At 34.1% G+C, this 17763-nt stretch overlaps 2 protein-coding genes across 2 annotated transcripts; one reads left to right on the forward strand and one right to left on the reverse strand.

Annotated features, from left to right (window-relative positions):
* The first annotated feature begins 3429 nt into the window (after window positions 1-3429).
* On the forward strand, window positions 3430-7070 carry LOC142638424 (uncharacterized). The gene is made up of 5 exons (XM_075812464.1): window positions 3430-3805; window positions 4910-5633; window positions 5729-6086; window positions 6697-6759; window positions 6842-7070. Exons 1-5 carry the CDS (start codon window positions 3520-3522, stop codon window positions 6905-6907), a joined length of 1497 nt encoding a protein of 498 aa, XP_075668579.1. The 5' UTR covers window positions 3430-3519; the 3' UTR covers window positions 6908-7070.
* Window positions 7071-10853: 3783 nt separating this feature from the next.
* Window positions 10854-13493, reverse strand: LOC142639424 (uncharacterized). Its single transcript, XM_075813610.1, has 2 exons — window positions 12460-13493; window positions 10854-12048 (listed from the first exon to the last, which is right to left on the reverse strand). Exons 1-2 carry the CDS (start codon window positions 13491-13493, stop codon window positions 10854-10856), a joined length of 2229 nt encoding a protein of 742 aa, XP_075669725.1.
* Window positions 13494-17763: the final 4270 nt, after the last annotated feature.

The raw sequence follows: 17763 nt of genomic DNA on the forward strand, positions 1-17763 counted from the left end.
AGTCCAAAGGCCCATATGCCCATTTGAGTCCTTTTACTCCCCACAATAATTTTATTTAAAAAAATGATAATGATTTATTTTTTATTTTTAAAATATTGTGGTGATATGGAAAATTGTGAGAGTTTAAGAGGTTTCGGTTATATATATAATTATTAAAAAAAAAAACTTGTCTCTTTAAGTGATGAGTTTCACTTCATATTGCTGACGTGGTTAACTTGATGAGGGAAAAAAAAATGTAGTCCATCTAGATCTTTTTTTTTTTTAATGAACGCAGTCCATCTGGATCTTGTTTCTTGAATAGACAAGTTCCACATGAAACAAAAATACGAAACTATGGAAGTTGTTTATAGAAAATATGAGTTCCGGCCATAAAATATCGTTTCAATTACATCAAATCCACTCTCAAGTATATTCCCCTCCAAAAAAATTTAAAAAAAAAAAAAAAAAAGCAAATGGAGGCAAGGTCGTGCAATTTTGAGAGTGAGTTTGGCGAGGATATGGGCAGAGGAAGGAGACCTTCATGGCCTAAGAGGTGTGCAGAGGATATAATGTTGGTGTTGTTAGTAGGGTATGGGAGTACAATATGAGATGAGAGTTTCAAGAAAGTGAGGGAGCAAGGCGACTCCATATGTTGTTCGAGAGTTTAAATGTACTTCTGACTTGACTTGAAAGGGAAAAAAAAAAAAAATATATATATATATATATATATATATATATATATATATATATATATATATATATATTTAACAATAGGAACATCGAGAACACGAGAGTTACATGGTTCAGCTTTGCCGACCTACATCTATGGAGGAATCCCTTAAGGGCTACATTTTTTTTTTGGGTGAAAACTGAGATTCATATTAACTAAACATCAACAATAGGTCTCGAACATAACCTATTAAATTACATACCATTGAAATCATTCTCAAAAATAGAAAAAATGTCCAAAATAAGTTAAATCTAAGTTGTTGCTAATCCCCATCCTTGCAAGGCTGTCTGCGCATCGGTTGGCCTCCCTATAGCAGTGATTGACTTGAATCTGGCTGAAACGAGTCATCAAAAGTCTACAATCATCCAAGATCGGAGAAATGACATTGTTTATATAGTCAGCATTAAGTAAGATGTCCACAATTGCTTTAGCGTCTAGTTCTACTACTAAAGATGAGATGTTCAAATTACTGCATAAAATCAAGCCATCTCTAAGCCCCCACAGTTCCGCCTCAAAGCTGGTTGTGGCCCCAATCTTCCTTGTGAACCCTGCTATCCAATTGCCTTCTTCGTCTCTTACAACACCCCCACAGCCTGCCATACCTGAGCTATCAATGACTGATCCATTTGTGTTCAGTTTTTTCCAACCACCCGGTGGTCTTCCCCACCTAATCCTATGAATTGATTTTTGAACAAGAGCTCTAGGAGAGGCAGCACAGTGAACATACTCCGTGATATGCTTAAGGACTTCTGTAGCAAAATTTGGGCTCATATTCTTCCCCTTAATCACTGAATGATTCCTACTCTTCCAAATAAGCCAAGCCGCAAAAGGAAACACAACCCACCATGGCATTTTAGCCAAAATGATCTCCTTGCTCTGACAACCATTAAAGTTAATCCAGGACTGAAAATTACTCTCCCAGAAAACTCGATCCATTGCCTTAATTCCCAACTTCCTCCAAACAAGTCTGACCCAAGAACAATCCCGAAGCGCATGCAACACAGTTTCCGCTTCCTCATGGCAAATGGGGCAATTTTCCTCCTCTACAACTCCTCTCCTTACGAGGCAAGCCTTCACTCCAATACTGTTATGAGCACACTGCCATAAAAAGGATTTTATTCGTGGCAGCGTATCAGCTTTCCATATCCACTTCCCTTTGAATTTGGACTCAGCTTCAAAGCCCTCAGCTAGCTTATAAGCACTCTTCAACTCGAATTTGCCTTGAGGAGAATCAGACGAGGCCAAAACATTTTTACCTCTCCCTGTGAGAGAGATCGGGGTAGCTTGAATGACTTGTTTTTATGTCTAAAGGGAGCTCAAAGGGAATATTACTCCAATCCCAGCCCGTGTCCACTAAGAAGTCTCTAATTTCTAACTGGTTGGCTTCCCAAGTCAGAGGGCCTTGAATCATATTCCTAAGAGGCCCTGTGCTAGTCCAATTACAATGCCACACCTTTTGATTGCTCTCCCTACCCACCATCCATCTACTTCCTTTGCTAAACGTCTCCATTCCTTTTTTAATTGCTTTCCATGTTGCTGAGCAAGGGAGTTTATTGGCATTAATGTTATTCAGTCTTCTTGGAGAGCAATATTTCTTCCATAACACTTGAGCCCAAGGCGCCTTCTTCTCCGTATGCAACCTCCAGTTTAACTTAGCTAATATAGTTGTATTTCTTCCTCTTGCTGACTGAAGTCCTAGCCCCCCATCTTCTTTAGGCTTGGTGACTTTCTACCAGCCAACCCAGTAGATTTTTTTCCCTGCTTCAGAAGACCCCCATAAGAAGTTACGATTAACCCTATCAATGCCATCCAACACTTTGCAAGGCAATTGTGAGCATTGCATCACATAGGCTGGAATTGCTGTAGAAGAGGCTTGAATGAGCACAATGCGACCAGCCAAGGACAGCAAATTTGCCTTCCCCCCCGCTAGTTTTTGTTTTACTCTATCCAAAATAAAGTTATAATCCCGAGAAGAAGACCCTGGCTACTTTAGGGGAATTCCTAAATACTTTCCTAGGTACGTAGTGGTTGCAAACCCTAGAATATCACTCAAGGACTCCTTAGTGTCCCTATCCACATTAGGAGAAAAATACACCCTAGACTTAGCATCACTTACTATCTTCCCGGAAACCCTGCAAAACTGATCAAGAACCTCCCTAATAGCCAAACAGTTCATGTAATCCGCTTTGGCAAAGAAAACGAGGTCATTCGCAAATAGGAGATGTGAGAAGGCTGGCCCACTTTGAGATGCCTTCACTAGCTTCCATAGCTTCGCACTGCACTTTTCTTCTATGAGTTGACCAAGGTAATCTATACACAAAATAAACAAGTACGGAGACAATGGATCACCTTATCTAATTCCTCTAAAAGGAAAAATTGGATCAAAGGCCTCCCCATTAAACAATATGGAAGTGGACAACGAGGAAATACAACTCATTATTATATCAATCAGCTCCTCAGGCAGGTTCACTCTAATGAGCATCTCCCTTATAAAGCTCCATTCAAGCTTGTCATAAGCCTTCTTCAAATCTATCTTCAAGGCCATGTACCCCAATCTTCCTTTTTTCCTCCCAAGAGTATGGATGATCTCCTGTACTATAATGGCATTGTCTATCCCTTTCCTCCCTAGGACAAACGTCGTTTGAAGAGGTGAGATTAATTCTTCATAAGATGATGGTATAGCATGAAACATAGTGGGGCCCACATGTAGTGATATTTTTTTTTTTTGAACAAGAATTTTCCCTCTAATAAGCTGTCCAAAATAAAAAATTTCCCCCAAATTCAAAACTGCTCTTCTTCCTGTTTCTTTGATGGCGGGATACGAACCTCCCTCGTTCTCCCTGGGACTCGATCTGGGTCTCGATTCGGAGCCCCAAATAGCTCCGGACAAACACCCGACCCAAACACCGGCTCCCCATGACGAAGATTTCGGACCTGAGGTCATGGATTCGGATCCTGAATCCCGGCCTGAACCGCCCCGGATCCTCAAGCGCCTCAGGCGAGGTCCTACCGCCACCCCGACCACCAAAACGCCGTCGTCTCATGCCGTTGACGATGACATTGAAGATTTCTCCTCAGAAGACGATTTTCTTAAAGGTAAAAATCAAGTGCCATTTTTCTTTGTGTGTTCTTTTGTTAGGGTTTATTTTGATTTTGATTTTGATTACCCAGTAAAGTAATTTTTTTTAGCTTAATTGTTCTGTTATATTATATAAATATGATTTGTGATTTGTTGGTTCACATTTCAGTGCTATGAAATGTGGAGACCGATTTAGTTAAAGAAAAAAAGACTTTCAATTTGGCTTAGAACTAAAATCAACTTCTCTTGGGAGTGATACTTGAGAATTTGTGATGGTGAGACTGTAAAATATACTATTGGGTCCCTAAAATTTGAGTCGGATTATATTTTATTCAATGAGATTTGGAAAGTTCATTTTTAGTCCTCAAAAAATTGTGAGATTTATAGAGTTTTAATAATGGAGCTCATGTGGGTTTGCTGAATTTTTTCTACGTAAGCAAGAAAGACTAACTTGATATGTTTGCAATCTTTAGAGGACTAGAATGTTTTGAATTTTGGGGACTACAATAGAACCTAACCTAAATTTTAGGGTCCAAACATTATACATTCGCCAAAAAAATGTCATACCTTGGACCTTTAATTGTTGCTTAGGTACTTCCTTTGACGACGTTTTATGCACTTTGAATGCTGTCGTCTGTTCACAAGATTATCAATGTGTTCACCAGTCATTGCTAAGACATCTTTTCTGATCGGCTTTCTATGATGGGATATTCTTTCCTAGAAAGTAGCAGCTTCCTTATATCCCAAACTAAGTCATTGATTTATAATAGGAGGTTTGCGTTTAACAGATAGCTGATTAACAATGCTGGATTTACTCTAGGACTGGTTTTCTAATTCTATTCAGGCTTTTCTTTCAAGATGGTCAAATGAAGCCAGACCATCTGCTTTTGGAGCTCCTGAGTCTCTTCTCAATCCTAATCTGTATTTTTATAGGAATAATCATTGCATAGTCACTGAAGTTAATCTGAAGTTATAATTATTGAAAAACAGAAATGAATCTTAAAGTTATATTTTTCACTCTCCATTTTTGGTTGACCTTTTTTATTATCAAGAAATGATAACTTGAGTTTGAATGTTTTTTTAGTTCTGCTGCTAGTCTAATCTTACTAAATTTGTGGCAGATGCACATCCACCGTCACAGTACCAATCTATGTATAGCAGTTCAAAGATCCCATTGCATGGAAGTGGGGTCTTAACCACTAAATCATCTAGCCAGTTAAACACAAGGAAAAGGAAACAGGTTTCTGATACCTCAGCTTCTACAAGTTTGGAGACGAGCCGCAGTGAGTTAATATTCCCAAGATTAACTCAAAGTCCTCTTCAAATGTTCCAGTTAATTGATTCTGACTCTGATGATCCGCCTAGTTGTGACAATGTAAGCGGAGAAGTTCGTAAAATTGGTCCGTTCTCAACAGGACGACAATCTAACTCTGACCATTCTGCAACTTTGAGTGAACAAAAGAGAAAAGAGTCAGCTAACATAAATCAAACTGAGGATTTATGGAAAGATTTCTGTCCAACAAAGAGTTTTGGCATTCCAACACCTGCTTTTGACGAGGTTTTTGAAGAATACTTCCAATCTCTGAAGGATCAGAATGTACCCCAGAGACCGAGTTATGCAGGCACTAGTAACAATGGCAGCCATCATGGAAATACAACTAACAGCCAAAATGATGAACAAATATGGGATTCAGATGACCCCCTTCCTCCTGCTCATCACTATTTTTTCCATCATGATCCAAGGATTCAGAACTTAGTCCGCAATCGCTTGCCCAACTTTTCTCCACTTGGTGTCGTTAACAACAGAAAATATCAGCAGCCTAATGCATCAGCTATTGATTACATGTATATTGCTTTCCATTGCTTCTATTTCTATTGCTCTTGTATTTTATCAACTTTATTGTGTGTTATATCATAGTATGTCCTTATTGGTGCTTCAGGAGACAATTTAACAATGAAGAAGCTTCTAAACGGCAGGCAACTCAGAAACTAAATGTTGATAAAAGCCGCACAAGGGGAAGAAATAAATTGAAAAAATCAAATACTGAAGATGTCATGCTTGCTTCTGGAGGTTGGATGGACCCCAAGCAGAATGCAACTCAGAAAATCAATGTCAACAGGTCAACAAAGGGAAGAAGTAAATCAAGAAAATCACATACCAAAGAAGTTTCACAAGCTCCTGGAAGTTGGGTGGAACCAAAAAGCCATGCTAGCACACCAAAGGACGCTGGCAAAAGACGGGTTCAAGCAAATGGCGAGTCTGCAGGTCATTGGTTTACAAACTCAGATGGAAGGAAGGTGTGTTAAATTACTATTGGCTTGTTGATTTGAATGAATTTTATTAAGGTTATGGTTAGTTGCAGACTGGTTTCATATATTTGCTCAGTCACTTGATGTTTGTCCACATAACCAATATGAAAGTTCTGCGAGTTGATTGAGTATAGGCGGGTTGTTAATGATGCTGTTATTATAATTGAAATCTTGTAGGTAACGATGTTTGCCTGTCAACAATAGAGATTCTGCACTTTCTTATTATTACATCTAACAAAGAACACAATATTAGTTTTTTGTGCAATTGTTATGGCTGACTTCATTTTACTTGGTGGTTGTATATTTTTTTTTTCCTTTTACATTTGTATAGGAAATAATTGCACATATTGCTGCAGGAAACCAATTTCTTGGCTGTGAACTTGTGAAAATCCATTCTAGTTGGGTAAATATCAAACCACACTTGGACCTGTTAAACTGTGTTACTATGGTTCACATACCCCACAGAAACGTGTTCTTAAACAATTAGTAATTGCTTGGCTACCCCTGTATGATCTAATATTCAAACATGTTCTTAAACATCTGTCTCCCGGACTTTGATAATTTACAGGCTTATGCTAACCTTTAAATTCCACTGCAGGTTTATGTCACTAGAGGTGGGCAGGAATTGACAGGTCAAAGTGCTTATAGGCAATACCGGAAGGTACATCTAAATACCCCTACATTCATGGTTTTGGTTTTCACCTAATGTCAGTTAAATATACATTGAATATACTTGGTTACAGGAGAGTGGAGCGGGGGCGTTTAGGAAGTCAAGAAAGAGAGCTAGTACCAAGAAGAGAAAAGGCTGAAGCACAATGCAAGGATTTTATCCATTTATTACTTGTAACTTGTAGAATGTACTTGGAGGACTTGTATTGTAAGTGGTTCTATTCATGAAATTCCTACTTCACCGTAGAAAATCTTTAAATGTAATACTGCCTTTTACTGGAAAATTGCTTCACAATGTAAATATGTTTGAGATGTGTGCCAAAAAACCACATTTTTAGAGCATTCTCATCAAGAATGTTATATAATACAGCATTTAGTATTTCAAAAAGTTACTTTATTCATTTTAACAACTTACTTTACAATAAAGGCGAAAATACACTTTTGGTCCCTACATTTTGGGTCAATTCTCATTTTGGTCCCAAAATTGATTTTGTTACTAAAGTCATCCCTAAAAAAAGAAAATCGTTTTTAAAATGGTCCTTGCCGTCAGTCAACCAACGGAAAAATCCTACGTGGCTAACGGAATGCCCATTGCTGACCTGGCGCTGACGTGGCCATTAAAATATTATTAAAAAAATTTATTTGGCATTTTTTAAATGCCACGTCAGCATTTTAATTTTTTTTTAAATCCATGTCAGAAAATTTAAACTAAAATAATTTTTTTTTTAAAAAGCCTTAAATCTAATTTAATTTAATTTAATTTAATTTTTTTAACTTTAAATTATCATTTCATAAGATTTAAAAAATGGGTCTTTTATTTCCGACGAGGATGATTTCCCTTAGGCTTTTCATGGCAATCTTTCTTAAAGTCTTCGTCGTCTTCTTCATCATCATCATCTTGATCATCATCATCATCATCATCATCATCAGATGGAGGAGAAGGGTCGAGACGAGCTGCATCCTTGGCCCACCGAATCAACTTCTCCACTTCGTCATCTTCATCTTCTTCTTCTTCTTCATATAATATATTACTGCTGGGACCCACACCAATACCAACAGCTGCGGAAGAAGAAGATGATGATGATGAAGATGAAGAAGAGCCCTTAGTTTTAAGAGCGGCGAATCTGGCAGAGAGATCTGAGTTGTTGCTGTTGTCGTCGGTCGATTTGTGCGATTGAGATTGAGATTGAGATTGAGGAACAACGGATGAGGATGAGGAGGAAGGTCGAGATTTTTTGAGTGCTTGGAAGCGACGGTCGAGATCGGAGTCGATGTAGTTGGGAGAGACGCGGGACATGGTTTGTTGGATTTATTTCTTGTTTTCCTAGATTGGATTTGGTTGCTGGAGATGGGATTTGGTAGCTGGGCTTGTTTCTTGGATTTGGGAAGAACCTGAAGAACAAATTGTTAGGTTCTTATGAAATGATAATTTAAAGTAAAAAAAAATTAAATTAAATTAGATTTAAGGCTTTTTTTTTTTTAATTTATTTTAGTTTAAATTTTCTGACATGGATTTAAAAAAAAATTAAAATGCTGATGTGGCATTTAAAAAATGCCAAATAATTTTTTTTAATAATATTTTAATGGTCACGTCAGCCCCAGGTCAGCAAGCTGGGCATTCCGTTAGCCACGTAAGATTTTTCCGTTGGTTGACTGACGGCAAGGACCATTTTAAAAACGATTTTCTTTTTTTAGGGATGACTTTAGTAACAAAATCAATTTTGGAACCAAAATGGGAATTGACCCAAAATGTAGGGACCAAAAGTGTATTTTCACCTACAATAAACTCAATATTAATTATTCTATTATTTTACTACTCTATTTAAATATTCTTTTTTTATTACACGTAGACTGACTTGCAGTGAAATGGCTGCCCACAAAACTTGCATGACTGAAGAATATTGACTAGACTCACCTTATCTGCCTCATGTGTTTTATTAAACAAATATATATATATATATATATATATATATATATTTATATATATTTTAACATCTTGTTACAGTGGGCTGGATAGCAGCCCACTATAGCTAGCTGTCAAAATTTATAGCATCTATCACTTTGATGTAGTTTGCTTTTTTAAAATTAGACCTTAAAAAATAGCATTTATAGCATTAAACACTTTTAATGAGAATGCTTAGATTCTTACTGAATTACATTCAATTTACTCTACACCAAACCATAGAGTGAGAAATCCATCTTATGACAATTAGGGTTGTTCAACTCTACAAACAAATAAATATAAATATATATATATATATATATATATATATATATATATATATATTTTAACATCTTGTTACAGTGGGCTGGATAGCAGCCCACTATAGCTAGCTGTCAAAATTTATAGCATCTATCACTTTGATGTAGTGTGCTTTTTTTTAAATTAGACGTTAAAAAATAGCATTTATAGCATTAAACACTTTTAATGAGAATGCTTAGATTCTTACTGAATAACATTCATTTACTCTACACCAAACCATAGAGTGAGAAATCCATCTTATGACAATTAGGGTTGTTCAACTCTACAAACAAACTGTTTGGCACTAGTGAAACCACACCGAGTTGATCGGAAACGGCAGATTATTATGTTAGTTGTGGTGATCAGCCATTGATTATTACACTGACTACCTTCCCCTGCCCTCTATCCTTTCTCAAAAAAAAAAATAAAAAAAAATAAAATAGTGCCATTTTTGCAAAATTCATGTACATCATCACGCATTTTAAAAATGCCATGTTACAACCAAAATACGTTGCCAAAATCAAACCCACAGGCAAAAAAAATCAAACACCAAACCAACACCACAGCTACCAAACCACCACCAACACAGCCACCAAACCATCATTTCAACCATAACCCATAGTCACAACCAAACTCACAAACAAAATCAAAAACCAAACCACTACCATAGCGACCAAACCCATAGAAAAAAAAAAACACCACTACAACCACCATAGCCATATCAAGAGGAGAGGGAAGAGATGGAGATTGACGGAAGGGATGGAGAAAGCGAGGGTGGTGAGGTGGGTTTGTGGTGGCTGGGCAGGTGAGATCAGCGAGATGGGTCGGTGCCGAGGGTGGGTTGGAGCTGGGCTGGCGGTTGGGCAGCGAGTGAGTCGGAGCTGGCAGCTAGGTTGGTAGTGGAGGAAGAAGAGAGAAAATGAGGAAGAGATGCCGAGTGAGTTTGAGGAGAGAGAGGGCAACAAGATAAATGAGAAAGAAGAGAAAAAAAAAACATAAAAAAAGAAAATAAATTATTTAAATATCACTCAAGTGTGAACACACAAAAAAATATATATATATATATATATATATATATATATTTTGCATTTGAGCTACAGTACACAGCCAAAAGTACAATTAGCTGCGTACTGTAAAGCCAAATTTTTTTTGCTCGTCTCCACCAATGCTATTACTATTAGAGGGCTTACGCTTAGAGGCATAGCTTTTATTTGGAAATGTAATTGGCATGTAGCATTTATTCTGATTGTTTTGGATCAAAAAAATAAAATAACAAAATCAACAGCTTGTTCGATTGCTACGACATCACCATTTATTCCAAGAAATTACTATTATTTTGTTTTTCATTTATTGTAGTTATTTCATGCCACTGATAATTTCACACTTCTAAGTAATTGGCTAAATGTTAGAACATTAATCTCTCAAATTCTCAATAAACCGCACAAGAAGAAATTCACTTTTTAATGGGATCGATCAATATTTGGTACAAATAATTTCAATAGTTCTATAATAAAAAAAACAAATTCAGAAGAAAATTAAGCATCATATTTTAAGTAATAGGTAACTCTTCAACATTCAGCTAAAAATATAGAAAGCAACTCTTGAACATTACCATGAACAATAGTTTACGTTAAATTTTTTTTTTTTTTTTAATTTGTAAAATATTTATAGAAAGAAAAACCAGCAACTATGAACTAGCTACAATCAAAGCAAAAACTAGGTCTTGCTGCATAGAAGCTACAAAAGAAGCCAGACCCATTGACTCAATGCAACATCATAAACGTGTACTTAACTATAGAACAAAACATTTCAATTTCACGCCAAAATAATCTCTTTAGAATTCTCTAGCACCACCTAGGTTCGATCCAGCCACATCGCAACTTTTCCCTTGAGCTATAAAAGTCAACATCCTTACCCTCAAAGGAATGAAACTTCTTTGTCTCTAGTGAGAAGAAGACCATGCTTTGTCCACAGAATATAGGAAAGTAAATTTTGTTTTCCATTCCAGGAGTTTTTGCCTTTACAGAAAAGGATGATGAACAACTCAAATAAAACATATGATTTCCCAAATTTTCAACTCTAATCCAGGTCATTTTAGATTCATTCAATTTGAAAACTTGAACCCATTTTCTCATATTACCCACAAATACCGAAAAGAGCTCGCCATCACATTCCACTAAATAATTCTGGTCATAACCACTCATGCATGGTGGTTTAGGTTTAGTAAGAACTTCCCAAGTATTCCCACCATCGTCGTTTAACTTCAAAATTCCTAGGTTTCCTTTTTGACCCAAACAATAAAATGCTCCTCTGTAGAAAATCGGGCTATTGTTATTAAAGGACAAGTCTGCATCACTAAACTCATCTTTATGCCAATGGTCTAGGTCCAGGTCCAGGTCCTGCCCCAAGCTAGAAGAGTACTCTACAGCAAACTTCGCATCAAATTCACACTTACTCAACTTAACAACCACGCATTCTGAAGAGGGTGGGGAGGAAGAGAAGCCAATGCAAGAGAAATCCAGAGTTCTATCTATATTCTTTGCTAATGGTAGAATGGCTTGTGTAAATGGATTGAAAAAGAAAGTTAACTTTTCACCTAAAAAGAAAGCTGATTTTTCAGCTACAGCTACTAGCAACCAACCATCCTTTGAGCCGCAAATTATACCTCCTTTTAGTACTTGTGGCAAGTTGATGATATACTTGTCACCATGTTTTGGGTCAATGAAAGCACAAACACTTTCGTTCTCAAAAAATACCAGCCATGGAGATGATAAAGAAGGGTTTTCCACCTTTTCCATGGCAGTCCTCCATTGGATCGGAGGTGCTGCAGAATGAAAGATTTTACAAGTAGCACGAAAATGCAAATAATCAACTAAGATGAGACGCTCGGCAATCCCTTTAACCATGTCGAAATGAAGGGCAGATATATCATTTGTGGACTCCATGTCCTTTAAATCATTCTCTCTTCCATAAACCTTCCCACTCTCTTGTTCTTCTGTATTACTTTTGTGCTCGTCTTCTTTTAGTGTATTTGTTAACCTAAATAAGCACAACTTATATCAGCAGGGAATAGAAGAGAAATAAATAGATAAAATCAACAAAATCTATATAGCAAATAAATCATTCAAAGTGTTCAAACATTCAATAGATATAAATACCTTACAAAATTGCTATTAGTAATAAAAGCATGTGCAGTTTTTTTTTATTATAGTACTACTTATCTGTTCCCTTTTGGATGTTTGTTAACTTTATGTAGTAAATTTTAAGTTCTTCAATTATAAAACTAGTTTGTACGGTACTTCCCATATATGAATTTCCATTAGTAACCAAAGATTATTGACAAACAAGTATAAATTTTGATATATATAATTTTTTTTCCAATTATGATTATCAATGTGCAAAAATATAGATGTTGACAAACAATTAGAAGTTTCGCAGGTGAACAATTACCTAAGATGAGGCATAATCCAAACCAGACAAGATCGCTGTAGTCTTGGTAGATTTAGAAAAGTTGAGGAAATCGAAATTGTTCCATCTTCTATGTTGTACGAGTACAAGTTTTTGTAAGTGTCATCACCATGTAAAGTAAAATATACACGATTTGCCACATCTGGGTCAATTACAGGAATGGAAAACGCTTGCTGATCAAGCCTGTCCAAAGGCAAAAAAAATGCCCGGTCCTTAGCAGTTTCTACCTGTACCCACTCTTTGTTAGAAAAATTTAATCTATGGATCCCAATTGCTAAAACGCCTGTCAAACTTTCATCCTTATACTGTATTTCAACTGTGAGTAGATCGCCACAAGATTCCATCAAGTGTACTTGTTTGGTAATCGGAAGAGCAGACCGTAGAAAGACATTTAAGGGCTCGATTTTAAGGCCGTCCCGATGAATGTCATGGATTTTTACAAGCTTCCTGCAGCAATCATGATCACTTCCTCCTGGTGTCCATACTGCATACAAATCACCATCGCAGCAAACAGGGCTAATCAATAGATGACGCATTGGCAGCTTTAATTCTTCCGTCAATCCTACCTCCTTTATAGTTCGTTTCAGCTCATCATAATAACATAACTCGGTCCATTCTTCATCGCCAAGTTCACAGTATAAGATATTGTTCATGTAGTGATAAAATAAGATGACCTTGCAACTTGGTTCGCTCGGAGGAGACGTCAAGATGCAATCTTTGATATCTAGCCCCCAAGGCAAACACGGAAGTGTTATTTCCTCCCTAGTTACAGGATTCCACAGTATCATTTGGCCGAGATTTCTACAGAAATATAAACACCAACCGTGACAATTAGCCCATAAATACCTATTCCGCAACGCTGGGATTCTACGTATGCATGTTTCATTGGGATTTGATATGCTGCAAAATATTTGTCTTCTGTTGTGTTTATCAGTGGAATAAACAAGCCAAGGATAGGGTTCAGGCGGAGGCGGACGATGCTGTTCTTCCTTCTTTGCTGCCGATTTCTTCTTCATGATGAAAAGTAGACTTGCAAATTAAGGGTCAAGAATTTAAAGAGTTCAAACTGAGTGGTGTTTGAGTTTGAAAGACTCGAAGCCCTCGTTTATATAATATAGGCCGGGTCTAGGGTTCTAGAACTTGAAGGATTCGGATTCCCTTCTGTTCTAGGAAAACCAGGATCTCTCATGAACTAGGGCGTGTTACCCAAGTTGTTTTGTCCTTACTAGTTATTACATGAGATTACATAATCAAACTCCATGGGGGCGGCTTTTCTATAAATAAATTAAAAAAAAAAAAAAACTCTATAGTGGGCGGCTCAACCATGACTAGTATACTAAAATATATTAGGGTTTGTTTGGGAACTTTTATTTTTTGCCTAGTTTTTGTTTTTAAAAATGATTTTTTATTTTTTAGATTAAAACACTTATTTGATGATTTAAAATAGACAGAAAATAAAAACTGATTTCAAAACTCAATTTGCGAAGGAAACTGAAAACATGCAAAATGCTGTTTTCAGTTTCTAATTTTCAAAAGTCAATGAAAATATGCATTTTATTTAATGACTCTGTATCATTTAATAAGATAGTCTTAAAGTTCAAATCCTAGTAATAACAAATTTCAGTATTTTTTTTTTTCAAAAAACATTTTTTTTTTTGAATTTCAACTAATGAAACAAGTTTTTTATTTCAAAAATACAAGAAAATTATTTTTTATTTATAATATTGCAAAAAATGTTTTAGAAAAAGTATTGCAAAAAAAAAAAAAAAAGTAAGACCTCTCACCTAGCTAAAAGAAAAATATTTTTTCTATTGGCCAATAAAATATTTTGTTTATTTTGATACTAATTGTTTAGATGTACTTTTAAAAATAAAATTTTTGAAATACATTTTATATAAGTAGATGAAAATAGCCAAATTAACGTACTAAATTATATAAAAATGTTAGATTCTTTTTCTATTGCATGTATTACTTATAAAATATTAACTAACAATACATTTTTGTGAAAGTAAAAAAAAATGTTATCCAAAAAAATTAATTAAATCCTATTTAAGATTGATTATGTCCCAAGAAAGATTAAGTAAATTAGCAATGGTACCATTTGAAGGGTTTGGCTTACCTCCAATACTTTTTATATAAAATCTCATTTTGTTTTAATACGAAATTATCATATCACCCACTAATTACTAAGTAAAAAATAAAGATTAAAATTCACTACCACTTCCCATTTTATAATTAAAATAAAAAGAGATGTCCAGTTGAAAAAAAGTACTAGAAATATAAGCCAAACCCCCAATTGAAAATAAAATTTTAGTGAAATTATGTGGAAAGAAAATAATATTTTATTTTGACCGTTATCTACGTTAGCTTTTTCCATCCATTATTTAAAATTAGGGATTATTTGATACAATACTAAAAGGTTAGGACTAAACTAACACATGTGGCTGGTTGGGGACCAAATTGACATATATTCTAAAAATTATGGACCACATATGTAATTTAACCCAAAAAAAATATCATATAAAGAGTTAGTTATTAAGACTATTAAATGATTTGCTTCTATAACCCATATAAAATATTATGTTACTTTTCATGAATATCTAGATAAATTAAATATATGTAAATTAAAAGGAGGACAAGAAGAAAAAAAAAGGGGGAAAGTAGAGCTCTCATTCTCACCCCAAAACATCTCGATCTCATTTTCACATCTCATTCATCTATATATATATATATATATATATATATATAAAAGCTGAAGTATAACATTTATTGTTGCTATATTTCTATTAAGACACATTAGCAGTCACATCATCCACTTACTCCCAACTCTCTCTCTCTCTCTCTCTCTCTCTCTCTCTCTCTTTTAACTCTTTTTCTTTTTATTAATTTTCTTAGCTTATTATTACACACTCTCAAACATTTTCCCCTCCCTTTTACCCTTTCATCTTCCCACTACTATCTTAATATCTCTCTTCTTCTATCCCTTTATCTTCCTTTATTTTTGGCTCCTCTTATTCTCATCTACTTATTATAAATTTTCAATCCGGCATAGTTTTCTTACACACAAAATGTTGTTTCTCTCTCTCTTTCTCTCAATTATTTTTTTTCATTTTTTTGTGGTCTTGATTTTGTATTATGTGACTCCTATGGATTTGTTATGCAAGAGAAATCATGATCCACTCCCAATCCTTTGTGATCATAATTTAGTGTATAAGAAGTTTTTTTTTTTTTTTTTTTTTTTGTATTTATCATTAATATTTGTTTGCAGCTTATTTGCATCAAGTCATATCATAGAATTCATGTTTGTGATTTCAGCCAATTCGATGTAGATATGGGAGTAAGGAATAAGTATACCACTAATGCTTGGGAAGCCTGAGTATACTACTGTTAATTGTCAATTACAATTGTTGTATATGTTATAATTGTTATGTGTTGAACTGAAGTAATGAACCTATATAGTTGGCCTAAATTGAATATGACTGTGCCAAATTTTGAGATGCATATCCTTTTGAGTTATCAAATATGCCTAGACCATATGAATTTCTAAGTTTTCATTTTTTTTTTCTTTGGTTGAGATTATGAGTTCCTTTCCAAAGTATTATTGATAATTGTGAATTGAAAAGTTTCATAATTGTTTTCCTTCATTTTTATATATATATTTAATTTTTTACATCCTATAATGTGGTTGATGTGGTATGGCTAGCCTCATATTACACTATAAAAAAGTGCAAGTATATTTTCAATTATTGAATAATTAACTTTCTATTGTAGGTTATTGAATTATTTTAGTCAAATATTATCAACGTAAGCTATTTTCAAAACTTTCTTTAAGTTGATGAATTTTTATGTTTTTTAGAACTTTACTTTAGATTGATGTGATTTAGTTTTGTATTTTTATGATGATATTTTTTTTTCTTTGATTTAATAGATGTCATCTTATTACATTATATAGATAGTATATAAAAATATATCATTATTATATTATATAGCATGACTTGAATAATTTGATGTTTATTACTATATATTATATTTTCTCTCTTTGTTCTTATCTTTTTTTTTTTTCTTTTTTTTTTATTTTATAAATTTGTTTCTCTTTCACTCTCTTGATTTTTTATTCTTTCTTGCAACTCTACTTTAGGTTGACGAATCATTGTATTTTTTATATTGGGTTAATACGTTTTAGTGTTATATTTTCAAGTTTTCCATCACAATTAATCTCTCTCCCTGTTATAGTTTTGGTTTAATTTTTGTTTGAGTTACTTAGTTATTTTGTAAATGAGAATTTGAATTTATATAAAAATAAATAAAAAGTCTTGGCTATGCATTTGAATGTGTCTATCAAATTTTTTTTTTTTGAGAAAGTCTATTAATTATTTAAGTAACATTAAGTGCAATTCTGTTATGATTTTTTATTATCATAATAATCTTCTTTAAGAGAATGAGAAATTTGAATGATTTATTCAAAACTTAAAAAGTTTAATTACAGGAGAAAAAAAAAAAAACATAGTGCACTATAACATTATTTCGAATAATATGGACCACCTCATAAATGAATAATGTCAATTAAACACAACCCAAAATAATAGAATGATATATCGGTAAAGTTAGAAAGATGGTATGATTTTAGAAATTGTTTAATTTTTAGGGAGAACAAAATTATCTTCAACAAAATTTAGAAAAAAAATTATAATTTATACTATGATTATAAAATAATTATCTATTCTCACGCATCGCGTGGGTCTACGACTAGTTCTTATAATTAAGGCACCTATAATTGACATGCCTCCCTTCATATAGCTTTATAAAAAATTTTTAAAAAATCGTCTACTATTTTGCATACATAAACATACAAATAGTAATGGCCTTCTTTGAACTAAAACCAATTTTAGATTAATCTTGGTTTGTTAATTACCATTTTAGGTTACTCAAAATGATATTGAAGCTACCTTAATATGGTACTCAAGATATTTCTACTAGCTCAAAGTATTATCTACAGGGGCGGCCCAACAAATTTGGAGGCCTAAGAAAATATATTTAAATAAAGCATTTTTGTTATCACTTAAATAATATTTAACTAGTATTTAATATCATAATTTTTTTATAACAAAAATCTATTCCTTTTATTTTGTAATATGCTTTTTTTTTGGGAAATAACAAATTTTACTATAAAAAAAACTTTCAAATGATGTAGAAATAAATGTAATTAGTAACACTTCAAGAAAATAATAAACAAGTATTTGAATGAGGCTTACAAAGATGTATCATTAATCACAAAAATAATTTAAA

Source organism: Castanea sativa, chromosome 6, assembly GCF_040712315.1.
Source record: "Castanea sativa cultivar Marrone di Chiusa Pesio chromosome 6, ASM4071231v1".
Lineage (NCBI taxonomy): Eukaryota > Viridiplantae > Streptophyta > Magnoliopsida > Fagales > Fagaceae > Castanea > Castanea sativa.